Below are 25,432 nucleotides of genomic sequence, written 5' to 3' on the forward strand. Positions count from 1 at the left end.
AACGAATTACTTGATTATATTGGAAGGCCTCTATGTTTTTTTATATGACCATGATCTTAGACTTCATGAGTTTTATAAAACATCCTCTACTGATGAGGTGAAACTCGTTGTCGTGTCTGCATAACCACTTTCAACTAGCCCCCTTGTTATACTCCATCCTTTGACAACATGACTTTTGAAAACTTGAAGCCCTATATACACTTCAGCCTGTGACTGTTTAATCTGTGCCAACTGGGACCTTAAGTTGCAATGCAATCCTGGCTTCTCAGGTGATGGCTCCATCCTCACACGGCAGGAGAAATTTTTAGGTCACCGCGCTCCACGGCATCACCGTAAATTCAAACATACGTTAAAACTAAAACAATGTTTATCTCAAACACAAACAAAAATAAATCTATAAACTTCTAATTTCCAATTGCAAGAAAAAAATTTAACAAAGTGAAAACGCGTCTTGTAGGTCTTGTTTTTATTTCTCTGCTAAAAAAATAGATCCTGGTAAATAAAAAAATGTAATTACTTAAATTAAAAAAAAATCAGCATATATGTTTAATTCACCCATGCATATCAAGTACCTACTGAAAATCATTAAGCAATATGGAAGACTGATTAATCATGTAAAGCTTAAACATATGGATTAAAATTTAAAGAGAGGAAAATTTGTTTATTAACAAAAGTCAATAGCGTGGGGTTCAACTAGACCTTTAAAAATTTATAGACAAGTACAGGGATCTATTAAAAAAATGTTAAATATAAATTAAAAATATTTTAGATAAGTTCAAAAAAGTATTATTAAATTTTTATTTAAAATAATTTTAAATATAATTTAATAAAATATTTATTTTTGGAAATATACAAGTTAAAGCCTTTTTTTAATCATTCCATACTTTTCTCTTTTCTCAATCTGTTCATTTTCATTTTCTTTTTATTAAACTTAGAAAAACTAAAAAAAAAAAGTTTCTTTCCGGTTTCTCCTCCACTTCTAACCACCGTGACCACCATTTTTAATTACCATAACCTTACCCAAAAAAGTTCTTGACTTCATCTGTTGCAATTTTTAAATTTCAATAGTTCATTTTTTCAATTATTTTTCTCTAAAAATCACCAAAAAATTATAAATCTACAAAAAAAGAAGAAGACAAAATCCAACTAAAATGTTGAATAAAGAAAAAGAAAAAAAAAGGGGATTTAGACCTGATTAGGGAAATACTGAAATGTTGATTCAACTAAAAGCTTCTGCTGACACTTGAAAGTAGTAGCTAGGTTTTCACTTTTTAGTCTTTAAAGTTTGGGGTACTTGGATGTATAGGACAAAAGGGTTGTCACTTTTCAGTTTGGGTCCTTTTTCTTTTGGGCTTTGGCATGGGTGAGCTGTGGGGAGGAGAGGGATGTGTAAGCATGCTAATTTGGGCCTGAGTCAAAAAAATTCTTCATTAGGTTTGACACGTTCTCAATTTTTGTTTAAATTTATTTTTCAAATCTATATTTTGCTAAAATCTTCTCTTTTTTCAATACAACTTATTATGCTCTTTTGTGTGATAGAATATTTCTATTTGGTGACTTGCTCTACTGATTTGTAATGATAATTTATTTAATAAATAATTAACACCATGCACTCTTTTTTCAATCATTAAATTGATGAATAATTTTTTATAATATATTTAAAATTATTCATAATTTTTTTTAACTTTTAAATAAAAGGATAAACAGCATTTGAGCACTCACATATTCTAACTATAGTAACAATATCAATACTAATAGAGTTAAAAAAGAAAGAAAGAAAAAAATAATTTTTTTAGGAATATTTTTATATTATATGATATATGTATATAAAACGTACTAATCTGGTCCACGTTCTGATCACTATTGCCTAGCAAAGTCAACGAATCTGTTACAAATCTACATGGCAGCAAAAGATAATGAATCCAACGATAATTACTGGACTGTGACAGCAAATAATGGAAGTAGTCCTGTAGGACTAGAATATTCGGGTGTTGAAACTGAAATAAGACTAGTGAACCGTCTGACAAGAAAAGAAAAGCCATGAAAAATTCTAAAAAATCGTCAACAAAAGCGTCTTTATTCATGAATATCGTTTTTTTATACTCAAACAGATTTCAATCCAATTGAATCTTCATCACTGTTCGTTTTTCTTTTCTCTCTCTTATCAGAAAGGTAACTTTCTCAACAAAGTTCCCTTTGTTTCCATGCAAATGACTTCTTCTTCTTCTTTTTAATTTTAATTTTTGCATTTGTTGGATTACTTTTACCATCTTTGATCTGTTTCTTCATTTCTTTAGTGTATATATGATTTTTATTGAAGGAATGGAATTTGAATTAATTTAGATTATTCTTATTGCTAGGAAGTAAGTTGGATGAAAATAGAAATGGGTCTAATTAAAGAAACTGAGTATAAAGTTGTTTTCATCTAATAGAGAAATCCATTTTTTTCCCATAAATTTCTAGTTGATTGCTGGATATGATTATCGAAGAAGTTAAAAAGGGGGAGTTTTGGAATGGCAAATCCAGCTTTGAACGTTTTAGTTTTTATTTTATTTTCTATGGTTTCTTAGCTTCTTATTGCTTTTAAAATGGAAATTATAGGATTTATGATAGATAAACAAACTTCAGATAGATAAAGGTTGTGGCTCTGTTAAACTGTTTTGGATTTTTTAGGGGTATATATATGCTTTTCTGAGTTAATATTTTCTTTATTGCTGTTTTCTTTTTGCTTATTTTCTAGTGGAATTTGTCCAAAATTTTGGGGTCTTAAAAGTGTCATGGAAACACATAAATACTCTAATTTGAAACTGGAAAAGATATATAACTTCAATTCCTTCGGAAATTGTATGATCTTTCGTGCAAGAAGAAAGGGCTAATCTGTATCATCTTGACTTGGGTTTGATTTATTTAGTTTTTTAAAGAAAATGGCTTCTCCTATCTGTATTGAATTGGCGTTTTATTTCCACGAGTTTTCTATAGAGTAAAAGTGATCAGTTGTAAGCAAAATCATTGATTAAATGGTAAATATTGCTATTAGAATTGTTCCATTTAGAAGTAAGATCACACATTTTTTTTATTACCCCTTTTCAAAATTATTGTTTGTTTTTGAATTCGGAATCTTGTAAATTCATCTCTGCATGAATTGTAGAAGTTCTTGAAGTTATTTGTATCCTAGCTCTTATTATTTTTTAAAGTAGTTGGTTATAGATTTTAGTTTCTCACCTGAGGCTGAATTCGTATATGCTGGAATGAAACTCTTTGCAATGCAAGTTAATGAGAGAGTAAATGCTTGAAAAAGAAACTGTAAGTGTTGTGCCTTATGCGGTATTTGTATGTAAGAATAAACTAGTCTTCTTTGAAAAAAAATGAAAAAGGAAAGAATAAATTAGCATTTCCTGACAATTGTAAAGATGTGTTTCTGTTTTAGTAAAGGTACCAATTCCTCACCTCAGGTATGGGAAATACAGAATCAGGATATGATGATTCGCTTCAAACTGACTTTTGGCATCAACCTTCTTATGAACCTTCTTCCCTAGCAGGAAGTTCAATGGATCGAAACTATCAACCCAGGCAGCAAGCCCCGTTTATACCTGACAATTTTAGTTCTTTGGATCAGGTTTTTACTGTTACTTTAGCTTTGAATTATTAATTTGTATAATAGGAGATATTATTTGTTGATAGTTCAACTCATAAGGTGAAAATATGGCATATTCTTTGTTTTTTTTTTTTTTTGGGTGGCTGCTTAGTCTTGTTTGAAAAATAACACTTTCACAGTCAATTGCCAGTCTAGAAAGAAAAGTGACCTGTTCTGATGTTTCGAACTGATACCTTAAATTTAAACATATTGAACAGCAAAAAATTAATTCCAGAACTGGTTGGTTATCATGGAAAGATTAATACAAAATCATTCATCTTAAATTTAAAGGATGATTTGGATGGTTTTAAATTATTGAATGCAGGCTTATGATGCACATTAGCTGGAGTAATTAAATACATTGAGAAACAAAGAGGGATTGAGGTAGAACTAAGATCACATGTTCAGCAGTAAACAAGGATTCAGCAGAAAAGAAATTTGGTTTTGGACTAAAGATTAAGTGGTCCAATATATGAAAATAGAAGGGTTAAGAAATCTTTGACTAATTTTATTGTTTTTCCTTCTAATCCAAGTATATTTTGACATAGAGGAACAGATCAATGTTCATATCCTTCAGAAATTGCGCCTGGCAAACTTATTATCATCATTAAGTAAAATGACCATTCATTCTTCATTATTAGGTGCTTTTGGGCAGCGCATAAAGGATAGGATCTTCTTTTGGTAGTCAGTGAAGAAGTTTCAAAAGAGAAATATTTGTTCGAATCATCATTTAGTACTAGTCATTCTTCATTACTAGGTGCTTTTGTGTGTTACTTAAAGGATAGAATCATCTTTTGGTTGTCATTTAAGAAACTTGGAAGGAAATATAAGTTTGAACTGAAATGTTGGTGTCTCGTCATTTAGTAAAATGACTACTCATCTTCATTATTAGGTGCTTTTGGGTATTGCTTGAAGGATAGGTTCATGGATCACATTTTGGTAGTCATTGAAGAAGCTTCAAAAGAGAAATATTAGTTTGAACTGACTAGACTCTTTTTTATCATATACACAATGATATAGAGCTGGGAAGGTAGTTTTAGCAGTTACAGTTGCCTAATCATTGTACTAAAATAATCATTTGAAAGCTAAAATCACTTTATATTATAACATTGCTGGGCTTTGGAGCTTAAAGTATAACTTTAAAGTTGACATCTATGATTGGGAACTGAATTATATCCAGACCTTGAATTTGTATGCTCTTGAGGATTTTGGAGTTCTAGAATTGCCACAAAAAATCAGACCTTTTAAAGATCATTGTAATTATTTCTACAAGCATGTACTTATTTGAAAGTGGTTAAGATGGATGACAGTTGCTAGCTACAGTAGAGGTCCTAAGCACAAAAAGTGTGACATCAAGGTGCATTATTGTAATATACATTGTGACAACATAATCAGACACAAAATTGGCAGTGATTACTAAAAATAAGAAGAAAAAAAAGATAAATAAATTTTGAGGTCACTATACCATTAGAAAATGTACCAGCAGTTGAAGTGCAATGTGGTCCAAGTATCATAGAAAATGTCATTATGATGCATTCTCTTCTATTTCTCATCTTTTGGATTCTGAGTTTGACGAGTTACTTTGTGTTTGCATGTGCTTATCACGTTGTTGTATGGTGTTATTTTATTTAATAGATGTATTTTTTAATGGAATGCATTTGGTAACAAGAACTATTATACACTTTAATTAGGTTATTTCAGCATTGAGAGAGGCAGGACTTGAATCATCCAATTTAATACTTGGTGTTGACTTCACTAAGAGCAATGAATGGACAGGTAGTCATCTACCCCCCTTTTTCCGGGGTCCAATTTTATCTTAATATGTGGTTCTTTTACACTACAAATAATTAGTATGAAAGAAGCTCACATTTTGTTGACTATAGGGCGGTATTCATTCAACAGAAGAAGCCTTCATGCTATTGGGAGCTCACCTAATCCTTATGAGCAAGCAATATCTATAATTGGTCGTACTTTATCTCCTTTTGATGAAGATAATTTAATACCTTGTTTTGGTTTTGGTGATGGTTAGTATTTTTTTAGCATTATGTATCTCAATGATCTCTCTCTTACTTGAATAAGTTCTCATTATGCTTGTTTGTGGTAGCATCAACGCATGATAAATACGTTTTCAGCTTTTATCCTGATCACCGACCTTGTCATGGTTTTGAGGAAGCTCTTGCACGGTATAAAGAGATTGTTCCGCACATAAAGTTGGCAGGTTTTGAACATCTTTCCTTCTATTCTGTTCAATTTATTTAAGCACTTTCTAGGCCGTACACTGTTGTGGTTTACATATCTATCCTTGTCTTCTAATTTCTTTGGCAGAGAAATTGTTCTAAATTTCATGAGTATCATATACTTTTATTTCTTGAAATATTAATGCTCATGAATAGTAACTAGTATGAAACAAATTATATACTCATAAAGCAATTGTGTAAGCATAAATGTTTTCTTCAAATGAATAAATAGACATGATAAAATACATGTGTCAGACTTCCCCTCATGTGGAATAGCTATGAAGATTACATTGCCATTGTGCTTTATTCAAGACTTAATTCGGTAGACTTATCCTCTTTTCTTATGGTATCCATTCGTGGCTTCTTCAGTCTTTGTTTCCTGTTGACATGCCTGTTTTCTTACTGAATGATATCTTTTAATGGTTCTCTGACTCATTCCAAATCTCTCTTTTTTATATCACATATATCCAATGTGAATTCTTATTTTAGGAATCACACATTCTCCTTTCGGTGTATGTTGTTCTTTTGTTTATCAACATTTAGAGCATCCAAATTTTCTGTTAATTGAAGGATAAAGAAAAGAAAATTATCAATTTTAATTGGAACAAAGGGGTGACATAGTACACTTCAAAATTTGGAATGAAATTGCCAATTCATGCATTTATGCACATTTGAGCTTCATAATAATGTATAAATGTGACAAAAGAATTATCATGTTGGGTCTAGTACGGAACCATGATTGAATGGTAGGAACACTCTTGTTTAAGAGAGAATATAATTATTACATAATTGTTTCAATCATGTTAAAGTATTTATAGAAATGTTATTTAAATTCTTGATTCTGCTCTTGATTTTCTTGTGAGAAATGGCTCTATGTGTTTGGACACATTAATCACTCACAGCTTGCAATACGCAGTCAGAATTTTATCTACATTGAATGTATGATTATGTTTGAAATTAATTATGCAAATAAACTAGTTTAAGAAAGGCGATAAATTACAAAATTTTGAGTACTTTATATATATAAGCTTAAATATATCTATTGTAGGAATTCAAGTCATGTAAAATGAGTTCTCTAATCAGGAAAAAGTTCTGAAAATAAAAATTGAAATGTAATAAGTTGTTTGAAATAGGAAAAAAAATTTGATAAGAAAATTGAGGAAGGAGGCAAAAAAGATATAAAAGTAAAGACCTAAAAACTTTTAGGATAATTTTCGAATCTTAAGAAAACTAGGGAGGTCTAGTAAAACATTAATGGGAAAAAGTAAGGGTGACTAAGAATTGAAAAAAGAAAACAGAAAAGAAACTTCAACATATAATTTTTTATTTTAAAAGTCAGTTGAATATACTTGAAAGGATATTTTTGAGTTGTCTGGATACGATCACAGAGATGCGAATATGATAAATTCGTATCCTTGTTACTAGGTCCAACTTCATTTGCTCCAATTATTAATGCTTCTATTGACATCGTGGATAGCAGTAATGGACAGTACCATGTTCTTGTCATCATTGCAGATGGACAGGTCGAAAAAACATGCTTTATGTACTTAGTTTTAAACCTTTCATTTTCTTCTATTCATCAGTCTTGCCAAATGTTTATTTGATTGCTTAGGTTACAAGGAACCCTGATGTACCGCGTGGAAGGCTTAGTCCACAAGAACAAGAAACTGTAGATTCCATCGTTGCTGCTAGGTAAAGAATTGTTATCACTTCTTTGTAGTGATTAAGATTTTATTGTGTTCTTGTCATATTGATCATGGTATTCAATAAACAGTCATTATCCTCTCTCGATTATTTTGATTGGAGTGGGGGATGGACCATGGGATTCAATGCAACAATTTGATGATAATATTCCACATCGTGCCTTTGACAACTTCCAGGTATGTCAGCAATTTCTTTAAATCAATATGCACAGAGCAACCTTTCTTCTATTAAGTTTAATTTGTCTTTAGTTTTCTAGTATATATCTAAACAGTATTGTTTGATTTATGGGAATACTTGGTCATTATCATAGGATTGACACTACATGTAGTTTTCACGAATGGTGATCTCTTTACGAAGGATTGTCTTTTCCACCTTGTTTTGTGACAGTAAGTGAAACCTTTGATCATGTTCTGTGCCACCAATTCTTTGCAGTTTGTCAACTTCACAAAAATCATGTCTGAGAATACAGAAACGTCGAAGAAAGAAGCAGCCTTTGCTCTTGCTGCTCTCATGGAAATTCCGTATCAGTACAGAGCTACCCTGAGTATTCGTTTTGATAAGTAAGGCCGGAAAGCCATCTTTCAGTTAATACCTAATTTCAATTTGGAACTATTGTAAACTGTTAAAAATATGCAGTAGAGAACTAGAACGTGGACTTGCAAGACCACTTCCGCCTCCACGAGAAGTGATCGAACATGATAATTCCATTCGATCGATCCCACACATGACTAATTATGAAACAGTGCAGCCAACAGCCCCTGCAGAACCTGTAATAAGTTCTGCAGTAGAACCGGTAATAGGGTTTTCTTTTACTTCTTTTTCCGAATAAGTTTTCCTTTCTTTTTCACAGAAATATCCTTTCAAACTAATATCCTGGTGTGGGGATATGCATTTGCTTCTTGAAGGTTTGTGCTATCTGCTTGGTAAACCCAAAAGACATGGCTTTTGGGTGTGGTCACATGGTAGGTGCATTTTGATCAAATTATATAATGTTTTTCTATAACTAAATTCAAAATACAGTGTACGGTATAGATTCTTAGGTGACTGCATTGAGAACCATATCTAGAGATTATCTCTTCTGATGAATGATGTGTAATATGCTTTCATCTTCATCTTGTTTTCTTATCTATCAATATGCCTGGGAATCTCTTAATTGACATCTTAGATTTCTAGTCTGATGTCTTACTTGGTAAAGGTACCATAGAGGCTCCTATACTAGGAATTTTTAACAAAAAGGACTAATTTGATTTTTGATCTAATGTTCAGGGACTAATTTACTTCTTTTTTGTAGTAGAGGGGGCAAAATGCAATATGACTCCTAGTACAGGGGCTTCTATAATACTTTTACCTGTCTTACTTCAATATGAAGTGTTAGTATATGCATATTTCAACACTGTTCTATCGACTGTTTTATATGCACCACTTAAACAGTTATAGAAAATATGCTTATGGTATATTATGTTTTGTTGTTCAAGACTTGCAAGGACTGTGGGGCGACAATTTCATCATGTCCGATGTGCCGGCAGCCAATAACGACACGCCTGAGACTGTATACCTAATTGGGAGCTGATTTCTGGTTCTGTTGAGTGCTGTGAAGCCTATTCAGGACAGGACCCTTTACAAAATCTCAGTCATTATACAATATGCATAAAGTCCAGTTTTATTTCTATTAGAGATTCTCAAATCCAAAGGTGGCCATGTTACTGAACTGGTCAACTTTTTTTTTTTACAAAGGGTTTGCATTGGACTATTTTGCTCCCCCAAAGTTCTTTGCGTTGTTTGAATAAAGTATTTGTATTTGGAATGTGCATTGCAACTTGCCAGGTGCAGAGGTTACGGGAAAAAATGGAAAATTATTGCATACACAAGTGGTGGTGAGGGAAGGGGGGTAAATTATTAAATGGATGTACATAATCCATTTGTTGTAAAGTTAAAATACCGAGCCCTTAAATCAAAATGACTATATGGTATAATTTTTTTTACATTAAAAACCAATTATTAAAGTTTAAAATTTTGTTAGCTCTTATTCTTTCACGGTAGAAGGAAAATCTCTTTTTCATTAAAACCTTTTATTAAAAAATTTCTTCTAACTTCCCGTTCCTCTTCTACAAAAAAAATGGAATCTAAATCTACTATAATTCTTTGTACTAGATTTTTATGCTCCTATTGCTTTTGATCTTCTAAAGGTGTGTTCTTCTTAGCTTTTGTTTTTTAGTCTAAAGATTTTTGTTTTTGATTTTTTTAGATTACTTTCTTTTGGTTTTTTTAATCCTTTTTTTTATCAATTATGTTGTTACTTTCCAAGTTTACGAATAACTAAATTTGCTACTTTTAATCACATCAATTCAATTCCTTCTCATAGTCGCAATTCAAATTTACTGGAAATAAACCATGCAAGAGACATTTAGTGTTGGTGAAATTGAGATTCATCAATGTTAATTTCATATTTTGTTTCAAATTTTTAAACTAAACAAACTTCGATACATGACTAAGAAACTAAGTGAAATGAAAAAAAAAATAGAAAACATTAAAATAGAAATATTCGACACCCCAAGTTTTCTAGTTCGTGTTTTGGTTGGCCAAGCAAGTGAAGATGGCGGTGACTCGTGTATGAGCTAGTCAAATTCGCGAGAACTGACTTGTATTTTTTTTTTGCGGAGTTTTTCTTGCTGAATATTTTGCAAGGTTCCGCTCTCTTGCGGATTCCTATTTTGCATTTGGCGAGCTTTTTCATTGTGAAGCCGCCATTGGTGAGTTCCAATTGTAGCACGTAGGTTTGTTGTTTTAGAATCTACAATCGGTAGGACACATATAGAAAACGGGTCAAGTCTTATGTAAGAAACGTGTCATTTTGCATGACACCTATATAGCCTCGTTAATGGTGTCTGATTAGTGGAACCGTGTGTGATTAGTGGAATCGTGTGTACATGTAAGGTGAATAGGTAACCTATTATAATGGAATTACAGGCTAATTCCTATACAAAAGGAATGAAAGCTTAACCGAGAAGGACTTTATTTTCCGTTTCTCTGTTCATCCATGTTCTTTCAAAAGAAACCTAGTGTGTTCTTCGTTGTGTGAAGAAGGTACCAACTTTCAACTTGATTAGTAACTGACTTTTTCAAGCCAACTGCTAATAATGTAACCCCCAAACTCGGCCTAGATATTAAGACCGAATTCGGAAGATTACATTGGCCACCGGAATGGCCTAGTACAATCGAAGTTTGTAAAGCGGATGTTGTTTATTTTTTAGGAAAAACTTAGCATGTTATCTTAATTTTACTAAAATGTATAGTTTTCCCAAAAAATGGAATTTAAAGTTAACTTATTAAAAGTCGATTCCTAATATTTATATTTTTTCAAATCTCATTTACATAACAATGCAACGGAAAAAGTGATATTTAACATGAGTTTAATGGGAGCCAGATTTTTATGCATGATTAATCAATAAACCATATTTCAATAACCTAAGGCAAAATAAAATGTCATGCCTACCGAACAACCCAAAATCCTAACTCCTATGCCACAATTCAAATAAAATACTACAGTATTTGAAAAGCAAAGATTGAGAATAATGAATCTGAAATGTTTATAAAAAATGATTCATGCCGAGTCCGCGTCCTAACCTGGTGGGTTATCTGTGGAGATGGAGATAAAAGGGGAAGTGTGATTATGAAGCTCAGTGTGAGTCCAATCACGTGTAAATCAGTGTAAACAGTAGACAAAGCATGTGAAATCTCAATTCTTTTAAAACAATCACATTTGTATAGCAACTCATAGTAACGATTTTATAGATCAAGATATCATAATAGCATCTCCATATTTATAGTTTTGTATGCCCATGTTTATGCATGGCAAAGCAATTTCAGTATATCAAAAGATAAATCCTCCCCAACTCCGTTACACACTTCACTGACAGTTCCCCTGAACTCATACATCCTTATACATCCTCATACATCCTTATAAACTGCCACTGGGCTGTGGATGCACAGTATATTTACAGATAAAAACTACCACTAGGTTATGGGTGCATAACATACTTGCAGATAAAAATTGCCATTAGGCTGTGGGTGCACATCATATTTGCAGATAAACTGCCACTAGTCTACTCTAAGACCAAGTCTGAGCATGACGAGCATTTAAGGGTTGTATTGCAAATTCTCCAAGAAAAGAAACTTTTTGCAAAGTTTAGTAAGTGTGAGTTTTGGTTAAAGGAAGTTATATTTTTGGGTCATGTGGTGTTCGCTAAAGGTATCCGTGTGTTTCTAAGAAGATTGAAGCTATTGTGGAGTGGAAATAGCCTAAGAATGTGTCTAAAATTTGAAGTTTTCTTGGGTTGGTTGGTTATTATCGAAGATTCGTTGAGGGGTTCTCTTTGATTGCTGCTCTTTTAATAAATTTGTTAAGAAAAAATGCTCCATTTATAGATGGACTGATGATCAGCAAGCTAGTTTTGAGAAACTAAGGTCCGTGTTGACTTAAGCACCTGTTTTGATTCAGCATGAGTCTATAAAGGACTTTGTGGTATATAGTGATGTGTCTCACATTGGTCTTGGATGTGTGTTGATGTAGGAGGGTAAGGAGGTAGCCTACGCCTCGAGGTTGCTTAAGCCATGAGTGTAATTACCCGACTCATGACTTGGAGCTGACAATTGTTGTTTTCACACTTAAGATCTAGAGGTATTATCTTTATGGTGAGAAGTGTAGTATTTACATGAATTACAAGTGTAACCTCCCTAACCTAGCCTAGACATTATGACTAGATTAAGAAGGCTACATTAGCCATCGAAATGGCTAAGCAAACAATTTGTCTAACTTAAATAAAACATTGTTTATTGGGTAATCTTATGAAAAAGCTCTAATTTTTCTAACTTAAGAAAAGACATCATTATTGAAATTAAATAAGATTAAAACATTCATTTAATTAGGTCATGTTTACTTAGAGTCAATTTTATTATTGTTGCCATATTTTAGAAGACTAATTGATTTGATATTTTGTTATACCAAAAGTCAAATCTTATAAGATGAAATATTAAAGTTTGATATTGGGTTTATATGTTTTGTCTTTGGATTTTTGATGAAATTGAGTATTTTGGGCTAATTTGTAAAAATGTTATTTTGAGGGACTAAAATGTGAAATAAATGAAATGTATGGACTTGTATGAGAGCTAGGAGAATTTGGCCAAGCATGAGTATAAGCAAATTATGTGTATTTTGTGATTTTGTTATTTAGGGACTAAAGTGTCGAAATGTGAAAATGTGAGGGCTATTTTGGAAAATTCCCAAAATTTGTGTATAAGGATTGTTTTCAATTATTTGGTGAATAAAAGGATTAATTTTGAATACATATAGATCAAGAAAAGAGGAATTTGGATATAAACCGAGGGAAGTTAAAGATTATAGAATAAACGACCGAGTCGACAATTTCGAGTACGAGGTAAGTTTGTACTTAAAACATGATGTTAAGTATATTTTGATGTTTTGATTATATATACATTGTATATTTGTTTGGTTTAGATGAATACGTCGATAAATCAATAGTATTTGGCACTAAGTGTGCGATTTAAACTAGCTTCGATTATATGAGGCACTAAGTGTGCGGTACCGACTTAGCTTCGGCTAATTGAGATGGCACTAAGTGTGCGGAATTGTTGTAGGTTCGGCTAACTGTTACAGCACTAAGTGTGCGGATGTTCAAAGCAAGAATAATTTACGGAAAGTCTTAAAATATTTAAACAAAAGGTGAGAACGAAAGTGAATAAGTACGAGAATATTCAGGTATGTACGATGCCTATGTGGTAGATGATACTATGTATGTGAAGCTCATTGATTTGGTATGAACATATGGATTATGTTGGTATAGATTTGATAGATAATTTAAGAATCTGTAAGTATTTATGTATTGATGATTTTTGGTACGAGCTTACTAAGCTTTTGAAAGCCTACTTTGTATGTGATTGCATTGTTTTGTAGATATCAAAGCTACTGCAAGCTCGAGGATTGTCAAAGATTGTCACCACACTGTCAAACCTCATTTTGGTACTTTTGACAATGTATATTTTTAAAGTATGGCATGTATAGGCTAGTGGTTATGGAATTATGTTTTGTGATGTATATATTTAGCCATGTGATTTGGCTAGTTTATGTTTGAATTCATAGTTGATAATGGCTTATAATATGTGATGCCAATGTTCAATTTGTTATGTTTTGGTTGGTTAAAAGAGATGGTAAGATTGGTAAGTTCATAGCATGAGATTGAATAATGGTTTTGATATGATCTTACCTTATGTTTTGGTATAAATTGGTAAAGTTGATGAGTATGTAAATGATTGATAATGTTATAGTATTAATGGCTTATGTTTTGTTATTGAATTTGACTGAAATGGTGGTGCATATATGCTTGTTTCTTTGCTTATAGGTTGACCCAAATTTGGGGTGGCATATTAGCTATTCAAATGGCCTATTTTTGTCCACACGGGCAGAGACACAGGCGTGTGTCTCAGCCGTGTGTGACACACGGCTATGTTGCTTGGTTGTGTGTCCCCTGGGGTACCTTAAAATTGTATGTCTGGCCTGAACATGGCCAAATCACGCAGACATGTGGCTAGCCATGTGGCCCAAGTCAGGCTTGACCACGGCCAAGGCACACGAGCATGTCTTGTAGCCGGTATGAGCAAGTCAGTAGCTATGCCCTATTTTGCCGCGGTTCAAACGCATGGGCGTGTCTAAGACCGTGTGAGGAACACGGCCTGTTCACACAGGCGTGTGACCTTTTAAAAGTTGAAAATTTTTATAAGTTCTGAAATTTTTATATGTTATCAATTTAGTTCCGAATGCATGTTCAAGTAGCGTATGCTTGATTTTATGTTCTTAATGAATGTGAATGAATGACATTTTCTATAATTATTTGATATTTGATATATGAATATCTTGAATTGTGTTGTGAGTTAAGTAATGCCTCCTAACCTATTCTGGCGACAGTTACGGGTTAGGGATGTTACAACCCATCTACCAAACTCCGACCAATGCGAGAAGAGCTATATGTGGTTGAACCACTGTTATAAACAATTCAATTATATTGCCAACCAATATGTAGACAAGGTGCCAATTTTGTGGGCAAGCCACTAGTTCAGTAAATGTAGATTAAACTACCATTCATTATGCGATATGATCTCCAATATCCTTATTACTCTTGGTGCAGTGCACTGACAACATTAATGCGAACTTACTCTGCCACCGTTACACAACGGAACTCCTCTAATCATCCACAATATCCCACCCCATGCACATGCATTGTGACATACAAGATACAAATAGGAACATGTTTTCATTACATTCACATTTTAGTGGCATGATGTACACACCTTCATTATCATTCATTTCCAATCAGTGGTGACACTGATCAAATGTTCCATTTCATAATCAATTTGATGAAATTCTAACATGCCTCAGTTTCATAATTATTTCAAAGGAAATTTAACATGCTACAAGAGCAATTTTCCAGTGCATATAGCAAGCTTTCAAACAATACATTTCATAGCATTTCACTTGAGCATACAATTCATGCATTCAATCATTAATTTCATATTAATACATGCTACGTGTACAACCAACTTTCATTTTATATTCAAATCATCCAAGTCATTGTATATCAACAGCACACCTACAAAATAATCAGACAACTATGCTAATTTTGCAAACGTGCCATTTAATTAGGGCTCAAAATGTACCTGATTCAGCCACATTAAAATCACTTACTTTGTAATTTAACATTAATTTAACCACTAAAATATAATTTAAACACTCAAGTTTACTGGATAGAACCCACACCTTATTTCATACAACTGCAACACTATTTATGACATCTTCGATTCCTACTTTAGACCTAAATCAAACCTAAGTAAAAGTACAAAATTTATCGAGCTAAGATGTTATAAATCCATCTTTAAAACACTCTCCAAATCATCAACCAAATCAGTGTTACAACAATTAAATTTTAGATCCAAGTTGACTAGATTACCTACATTGATTCGGTGCGAAACATTCGCTTGGATGACAAATGACTTCACTATTGGTCAACATGTTCAAATTTGTGCCTAACACAATAAAATATTAAAAATAAGTAGCTAAACACCAATAAATAACCCCAATTTATCCTGCCAACACATTCATTAACCCGCAAACAACCGCATTTACGCTTCCTGATTTGTCAGATCTGAGTTATCGAACGAATAAAATCAAAATTTCCTATAATGTAGTAAATAAAAGGTTGATTAGAAAGAGATATTAAGAATTAAAACCTTGCTGGAAAAGGGTGGTAAATGTACGAAAAACCAGAAGCCCTTTACTGTGGTTCTAGGGGTGGCACACCACTAAAATTGGCCACAACGGGGATTGTTTTGAAAAGCACTTTAGAATTTTGTTTTAGGGATGAAAAGTGTCTATTTTAGGGTTGAAAATCAGTGTAAATCAAGGCTTTAATCAGTGGTGTAAATCAGTTTCAGGGCTCAAATCGGTAGCCACTAAAAATAGAAATTTTATGGGTGACAACCACCATTGACAGCGGCGGTGTTAAGGATTTCTTTGGACAACTCAAATGATGAGTTTTATGGTTGGAAATTGATCATTTAAATTATAAAAATTTGCAAAATTCTAGATTTGTAACCATGAATCTTTTACAGAAAAATTGGAAAGGAAAAACGGAAAAAAGTCACTTACCCGAGAGATGTCAATGGGCGGCAATGGAGATCTTTGTGACAGCAAAGGTGGCTAAATCAAGCACCGAAAGGGAAAAATCTAAGGCTCTAAAATTTATGAAAAATAACAGTAGAAGAGATGAGGAAATCGATAAAAAATTCACTATCAATGAAGGAGGAAGTGTTAGAGTATGCCCAAAGACCAATCATAAGATGATTGTAATAACATATTTGTTTTACCTCGTTTATTAATGTAAGACATTGCCATTATTATTTTATGTGTATATAAATAAAGTATTTTATAATAATGTCCTGAGAATAATATGATTATTCTTAAAAGGTCCTTAGTCGAGTATTATTGTGGGCTTGGGCAACAATAATGCATTAAGACTAATATGTAGCTGATTGATGACAAAATATTGTCATTAACATAAGGATGTCAAAATTAATACATGAGTACATGTTAGAGAACGACATATTAGACTAACTAGCTATGAGTATGTTTCTTGGATTATTATATAATAGTCACAACATTACTCACACTGACAATTATGTATACGATCCTTAGACTTGAGATCATCATTGTCCCAACATAGTGAGTCGTATATTTTGATACAGTCAAACGTCTACTGTAACATGTTGTACTATAAAGATTGATGTTGGGTATGCCACAATCTGTGTAGTGGGATATGATTGATCAAGATAGGATTTGCCCCTCCTACATAATGGGGACAATATCTTAGGCCACTTGATGAAGTGAGACTAGAAATGCATGGCCATGCTCAAATAAGTTAATTTGAGATATTACACTTATTTGTTTATTTTAGTTTAATTCAAGTGTCAAGAAACATGAGATTGGACTTTTCAAGTGTGATTATTCCATGACTTGTGTCCAATCGATATATAAAGGACAAAAGGATATAATACATGAAAATTTATCACAGAAAGGTTATGTCGAACTATGACTTCTTGTAACTTGGGTGGTGATGATGCATTTCTAAATGCCAATCATTGCTTGTAAAGTTAGAAGTATTCTAGTATTACTGCCAATGCTACAAGAGCCTACAGGGTCACACCCTATGGTTGAAACGAACAAAATCTGAACACAATTAGTATTAAATTTAACTGTCAAGAGAATTATATTAATTATTCAATTAATTTAATTTGACAATTAAATAATAAACACAATATATGTACAAATTGTAACACCCTAACCCGTATCCATCAACAGACTAGGGTCACGAGGCAGTACTAAACATAAGTACAGTTCCGAACATTCTCATGCTAACACAGATCATATTCATATATACATGTAGAGCATATAACTAATTAAATATTAAACATACATTGTAAAACATATTGTATATACAAATCACAGGTTCATCACTTTATTGATAAGCGAATACCAATAAATAAAAATCGAACATTATATTTCTTAATTCTATATGTACGCATATTTAACCAATTAAGTAGTATCACAAGGCATTTTATCCCTTAGCATATATGGCATTATCAACTTCACAAATGATCACAAATATTTCATTAAACATTTAAGTCATATAAGTTCCACCATTCAATCTTAAACTAGAAGTTTACCAATTACATACCCGAAAACATATATATATACTTGTTACTTATTAAATATGTAATTTACTAACAAAACATACCTAATCCCAACTCAATGTTTATCTTCATTAAATGTACCTATTTTACCATTCACATAAGCATAATATATGCATATGCATTTCCATTACAAACCGAATCATAATGACAAGCATCATTCGATTACTCACACATACACATGTACATATATAAACATTCAACATCTTGCTCCTTTGTTAAGCCAAATTACTAGACCTTGACAAGACATAACATATCATGATAAACCCTTATAATATTCGAACTTAAATATATATCATCTAATACTCATTCACATATTAACACCTATATCAAACAAAACAACCAATTTCATATATATACTTTATCTATACTCAGCAAAAACCGAATCATCTAACCATACTTGTGAAAATTTATATACACCATGACCGACTCATCAACCACAATCAAGTTCACCAACCATTATCAAGCCATTTCCAAAACGTATAACACCAAACACATATACCATTCATTCATAGCATATAACATTATAACCAAAATGGATTAAACCACGACTAAACATAACCAAATTCAAACTTAGAAATTAAGCCATATTCGCATGGCTTAAATTATACATATCCAAGATCGTACAAAATACATTTTAGCCTATACATGCCATAAGTTTGAAAGAAGACTTTTAAAAATATCGAAGGTTGACGATAGTGTGGATGACTTCATTCACGATCCCTGAGCCTGTAACTAACTTCCAAAATCTATAAGAACAAAGAATAAACATACACACAGTAAGCTATTGTAGCTTAGTAAGTCTTAAGCAAATTAAACAATTAATGCATAATAACATCTCAGTCACTAATCATTTCAGTTAAATAAATCAACTTATGCATTTGTAAACACATATAATTTTAAGCTTTTAATTCCATACATATATAACATATTCTTTCATAGGACAATTTCTCCTTGGCCGAATATACATGTATACATCTTCAATATATTCCCAAATTTCAAAACCATATTGTCTTATATAACTAAATATACATATACATTTATAGACATAAATTCATCACGCAAACTTTAACATTACATCATATAAAACTATAAGGCCAAATATATTTCTCATATTAACACATATACTACAACAACTTCATGAATCCTTTTTCGTCACATATCAAGAAATCCTTTCACCCTATTTTCAAATAGGTAACCAACTATCACGTACCTGATCGTTTTAGCTCGTTTAACGTATTCAATTACCATATTAGCATAAAATCTTTTAAGCATAGACTTATAATAGTTCACCGGCGTAAGGCCTGCTAGGCCTAAGCCTGGATCTCACACCGGTACAAGGCCTGCTAAACTCAAAGTCTAATTTTTTATACACGGCAATAAGCCTGCTAAGCATAAAAGCCTGATTAAATTCACCAGCACAAGGCTAGCTAGGCTCAAAGCCCGAATATCACTATTATAAAGCTGTCTCATAACAATTCATATATCGAAAATTTTCGATATTTCATATAGTTCATACAAACTTTCTTTTCTTTTCTTTTTTAAATTAGTCAATATGGACTTTCAAATGTTATAACTCAGTCGAATTACACTCAAAAACATTATTTCCATGCTAATCATATTCGGCTAACTTTACTATAAATCTATGAATTCCAAATCAGCATATTAAATTAAGTTACATTCAAAATTAACAATATTTAATTGCTTAAAGACTTACCTCGGATATCAACGAATGATGTAAATCGACTATTGACTATTTTTGTTTTTCCTCGATCCAAGTTTGATTTCTTTTGTTCTAGATCTATACAATTTCAAATTAATCTCATTCAAACACAATCTCATTCAATTTAATCCAACAACACATAAATGGGAATATTACCATTTTACCCTTGATATTTCATACTTTTACAAATTAGTCCTAATTGCATAAAACACAAAATACACCAAATCTCCATGTAACATACTTAGGCCGAATGTTCCTCTAGTACAGACAAATGCACACATTTCATTTATTTTTCATTTTAGTCCTTCAATTTATTATTTTTACAACTTAGGCCTAATTACTCAAATTCATCAAAAATTCCAATACAAAACATATTAATCCAAAACATATCTTTAATAATTTATCATGTAACACCCCAAACCCAGCCCAGACGTTATGGCCAGATCTGACGTGTCACATGGACTTACGACTTAGTATGCATTTGTTGGTTTAAGTGATTGGGGTGGTCATTGTAAAAACAGCGGTTGAATGAAAAGCCGGTTTATCAATCTTTAGGCTATCCATTTGTTGTGCTTGTTGAGTCTTGGAAAACGTTCATTAATTGTGAAAACCCGCGCAGCCTAACACTAGTAGTTACGACATAGTATAAATATAGTCAGAAAATAAAACCATAGCGGAAAAAGAAATTTAAATAGCAGCCTTATTACAACTTAAAACCCAAAATTAAATCAGAATATAAAATAATAAAAATAAACTAACTTAGAAAAACCAACTTTGCAGATGATGTGGCCACTCCGAATCCCTCACAACTCCAAGCCCACTATGGTTGGGGATTTCCTACAGAGATGAAAATAAAGGGTGAGTTCGATAAACTCAGTGTGTAACATAACCCAACCATAGCCCAAAACAGATCAAACCTCAGAGTCAGATTTATCTGGGCCTTGGCCCAGTACAAAAATCAGAATGAAACCCATAGGCCCATAGCAGATACAGAACAAATAATTCATGAATGCAGAAATCCCAACCTAGAGCCATCCATAACACCCTCGTACCAGCCTTACACCATGTGGGGAGACTACTCGACCCATCCAACCGCTACACACCACAGAAATTGCAGCGAGGCTGCCAGATATTGTGCCGAAGTCACCAGATACAGATATTGTGGCTAGGCCACCAGAACAGATATATATATATGTGCCGAAGCCACCAGATTGCAGCGAGGCTACCAGATATTGTGACGAAGTCACCAGAACAGATATATATGGCAAGGCCACCAGATTGCAGCGAGGCTGCCAGAACGCTTCCTCCATCAATATAAACCCATGTCCCATGCAACAGAAATAATATGTCATGGCATACGTATACGTATACAGAAACAAAACATCATGCTTTTCAGAAAAATTATACCCCTAGGGGTAAAATCGTAATTTTGTATGCATAAGGGTATTTCAGTAATTATTACCTATTGCTAAGGTTTCATGCTCATTCTAACGTTTACCAAGTAATCAAAAGTACTTACCTCGTCTTTTTACCAAAATGGGCCCGTTGGCCCATTGGCCCATTTTTGGCCCATTAAGCCCAAAAATACCGTTGTGCACGAAAATGCACACTCTGTCTCACGAGTGCTCGCACGCTCGCGAGTTCACAAAATACCAACGTTTTGGTATTTCGGCCTTTACCGATTTAGTCTACGGGAGGGTGTCATTTACACACCTGGTTGATGACGATTGATGACTATATCTCCCACGCGATAATCCTACAATCGATCCCTAACACATTAGACTTACGAATTAACAATAACTAACATAAATCCACGTCAACTAACCCAATCATCACACAAGTTAGTCATTTACGCACGAGGGGCAAAATAGTCATTTTACCTTCCAGGGGTAAATCGGTAGTCCTACCCTACAGGGGTATTTTAGTAATTCTACAACTTATCCACTTGGGCCTACGGGCCCATTGGGACCACATGGCCCATTTCAGCCCATCGCGGCCCGAAATAGCCGTCCTACTGCTAGAGTAATGAGAAATACACACCTGTTAGGAGACTGCAGTTAATCCGCGCTTCAAACACTCTTAGCTGACGCCCAACCCAAACGAGCAAGTCACAAAGCGAAAAGGATCAACCAAGAAGGGTATGCCTACTCTCCTTCATGGTTTGCTCTATTTAAAGCCAGCTCTCCATCTACTCTTATGTTAGCTTCCCGATGTGGGATCCCTCCATCACCAGAGTTTAAAACCAACACCAACTCTTGTCGTCCCAACATAGCAAAATAATCAACCTTTGCGTGCCAAGGGATTCGAACCAAAGTCCTCTCACATGCCAACTCACGCCACCACCATTAGGCCATCAAATCATTTGTGTCATAAATCCAACACATTAAACTTTAAAGTGCACCTACTTCCTTCTAGATTTATTGAAAAGAAAAACCAAAATATATTGCAAGAGCCAAGACTTGAACCTTGGACCCCTTGCTTTCTCTATGACGTCACTTCCTTGTCCCCTAAGTGGCGCCACCTTGCCACTACACCACACTCCTTTTTGTGTCATTTTTTACCCCTTTACTCTTAAAAGCCCAAACGCCAATTGGATCACCTGTTCATAAAATTAAAATTTCGAAGACTACCACGGATTTAACTTTAGTTTGGGCCTTCCAAAGGCCCACTAACCTACTAAAATATATATATTAACCAACCAGAACACACAAAAATTTTAAAAATCACAAAAACACAGAAAACCCAAAAATTGGGGCATTACAACTCTACCCTCCTTAAAAAAATTTCATCCTCGAAATTTTACCTGAATCAAAGAGATGAGGATATTGTTGACGCATCGTCACTTCTGGCTCCCAAGTAGCTTCCTCTCTGCCATGATTTCGCCACAACACCTCTGCTAGCGAAACTGATTTCCTCCTCAAAATCTTAACATCTCGATCCAAAATCTGCATAGGCTCTTCCTCAAAAGTCAAGTCTGTTTGGACCTCGATCTCTGCAACCGGCACAACATGAGTAGGGTCAGAACGATACTGCCTTAACATGGAGACGTGAAAGACATCATGAATCCTATCTAACTCTGGAGGTAGCTCCAACTGATAAGCCACTGGATCCACTCGCTTAAGAATCCGATAAGGCCCAATGAACCGCGGACTTAACTTGCCTTTCCTCCCAAACCTTAATATTTTCTTCCAAGGTGAAACCTTCAAGAAGACCATATCACCCACAGAGTACTCAATTTCCTTGAGCTTCAAATCTGCATATGACTTCTGTCTATCAGATGCTTCCTTCAACCAGTCTCTGATCAACTTGACCTTATCCTCAGTATCTGCCACCAACTCAGGTCCAAGAACCTGTCGTTCACCCAACTCGGTCCAACAACTAGGTGTACGACATCTTCTCCCATACAGTGCCTTATAAGGAGCCATTCGAATACTTGCCTGATAACTGTTGTTGTATGCAAACTCTGCCAAAGGTAAGTAATCCTCCCAACTGCCTCGAAAGTCGATAACGCATCCCCTTAACTTGTCTTCCAGAATCTGAATAACCCTTTCCGACTGACCATCAGTCTGGGGATGAAAGGCTGTACTAAAGTTCAACCGCGTACCCAACGCCTCATGCAACTTTTACCAAAATCGAGATGTGAATCTAGGATCTCGATTAGAAATAATTGACAATGGCACTCCGTGAAGTCGAACTATTTCCGCCACATACAATTTGGCTAACTTCTGAAGTGAATAATCAGTGCGGACAGGTATGAAATGAGTAGGTTTGGTCAACCTATCCACAATTACCCAAATCGAGTCCTTTTTCAATGGTGTCAAGGGTAACCCACTCACAAAATCCATGGTTACCCTCTCCCACTTCCAAAGTGGTACTTTCACTGTAACACCCTAAATTTGGGCCTAGAAGTTTTAGGCATTGAGCATGGGAGCGGTTGAAGACAGCTTATAATATTCTGTTGTGCGTGAAAATTTCGTGGTTGAAGGCTTGTTTTAGTGGTTAAGTGTGCTGAGAAGTGTTGGAGAAGTCCTGGGTTCAAACCTGGACTCTAGCAAAAATTTTGGTTTAAGGTGAATCAAACCCTGGGTGTAGTAGGTAGGCCTTAAGAATATTGTTGGAGAAATTGTGACACAAAAAGCCTTGTGGCTTAGTGGCAAGTAGCGTATGGAGCATTTAAGGGGAGGCATGGGTTCGAATCCCATGGCAAGCAAAGAGCATTTATTTTGCTAACAGGGGGCGGAAAGAGTTGGTGTTGAATTTAAACTCTGATGATGGAGGGATCCCACATCGGGAAGCTAACATAAGAGTGAATGCGAAGTTGGCTTTAAATATAGAGAACCATGAGGAGAGTAAATGTACCTTTCTTGGCTGATCCCTTTCGCTTTATGGCGTGCTCGTTTGGGTTGGGCGTCGGCTAAGAGTGCTCGGAGTGTAGATTAACTCCAGCCTCCAATCAGGTGTGTATTTCTCACTACTCTAGCTGTAGGATGGCTACTTCGGGCTGCGATGGGCCGAAAGGGGCCATGTGGGCCCAATGGGCCTATGGGCCTAATTGGATAAGTTGTTTGATTGTGTAGTAAATATTGGACTAGGCTAGGTGAATCTCATATCTGTGGCTAGATTTGGGCTAAAAGGGTCACACGAGCGTGTGGGCCCATTTGGGCCGAGAATAAGCTTTAGGCCCATTCGTATTGTTATCCCTGTTTAGAATACTTTAGTTTACCAAATTACTAAAATGTCCTCAATTTGTAAAATTACCAAAGTTCCCTCAATTTACAGAATTATGGTTTTACCCTCGATTTATAGAATTACCATTTTACCCTCAATTTACAGAACTACCGTTTTACCCTCGATTTACAGAATTATTGTTTTACTCTCGATTTACAAAATTACTAAAATACCCTTGGTTTACAAAATTACCAAAATACCCTTGGTTTGTAGAATTACTAAAATACCCCTGTAGGGTAGAATTACCGAAATACCCCTGTAGGGTAGAATTATCGAAATACCCCTGTAAGGTATAATTACTGAAATACCCCTGTAAGGTAGAATTATCGGAATACCCCTGTAGGGTATAATTACTGAAATACCCCTATAAGGTAGAATTACTGAAATACCCTTGTAGGGTAGAATTACTGAAATACCCCTGTAAGGTAGAATTACCGAAATACCCCTGTAGGGTAGAATTACCGAAATACCCCTGTAGGGTAGAATTACCAAAATACCCTTGTAGGTTAGAAATACTGATTTACCCCTGTAAGGTAGAATTACCGAGATACCCTCTTAGGGTAAAATTACCATTTTGCCCCTAGGGTGTTAAATGACTATTTTGCCTTTGTAGGAAAGTGACTGACTTGGATTGTGTGGTTGACGGATTTGATTGTGAATATATGTTGGTGATATGGATGACTTGACTGTGATTGTTTGATTTAAATATGGGCATGACATTCTGCATGCATGACATGTTGCATGGGTTGGGATTTCGTACGGAGGAAGATATGATCTGTTAAGGTCGTACGGGTCACCCGAGACGACTGTGGACCGATCGATGGCTGAGTGCCGGTCATGTTACTGAAGGCTGTGTGCCATTATTGTGGGCTTCGTGCCGATTATAGACCCGTTATCGATGGCTCTGTGCCAACCTAAATATGGCTTTGTGCCATCTTGACTATGGCTTTGTGCCAAACGTATTTACCTGTGGCTATGTGCCTAACATATTTGTTGACGACTCTGTGTCGCTCATATTTACCGAAGGCTGTGTGCCAGTTATATTACTGTCACTGATGGCTATGTGCCGAAGTTATTACAGTTATCGATGGC

General features: G+C 34.3%; 1 protein-coding gene across 9 annotated transcripts; it reads left to right on the forward strand.

Moving 5' to 3' along the window:
- Window positions 1-1,982: 1,982 nt before the first annotated feature.
- LOC107948369 (E3 ubiquitin-protein ligase RGLG3) lies at window positions 1,983-9,438 on the forward strand. Of its 9 annotated transcripts, none has more exons than XM_016882880.2 (13): window positions 1,983-2,172; window positions 3,428-3,452; window positions 3,540-3,616; window positions 5,326-5,410; window positions 5,518-5,658; window positions 5,739-5,852; window positions 7,297-7,394; window positions 7,484-7,563; window positions 7,646-7,751; window positions 8,008-8,135; window positions 8,212-8,368; window positions 8,481-8,537; window positions 9,051-9,438. In XM_016882880.2, exons 3-13 carry the CDS (start codon window positions 3,548-3,550, stop codon window positions 9,132-9,134), a joined length of 1,119 nt encoding a protein of 372 aa, XP_016738369.1. In that variant the 5' UTR covers window positions 1,983-2,172; window positions 3,428-3,452; window positions 3,540-3,547; the 3' UTR covers window positions 9,135-9,438. The 9 variants fall into 9 exon arrangements, 8 of the variants coding, with proteins under 8 accessions (XP_016738369.1, XP_016738368.1, XP_016738366.1 ...); XM_016882879.2 differs by having other exon boundaries at window positions 3,433-3,452; XM_016882877.2 differs by having other exon boundaries at window positions 3,428-3,616.
- The last annotated feature ends 15,994 nt before the right edge of the window (window positions 9,439-25,432 follow it).

The sequence above is a fragment of the Gossypium hirsutum genome, chromosome A12, assembly GCF_007990345.1.
Source record: "Gossypium hirsutum isolate 1008001.06 chromosome A12, Gossypium_hirsutum_v2.1, whole genome shotgun sequence".
Classification (NCBI taxonomy): Eukaryota; Viridiplantae; Streptophyta; class Magnoliopsida; order Malvales; family Malvaceae; genus Gossypium; species Gossypium hirsutum.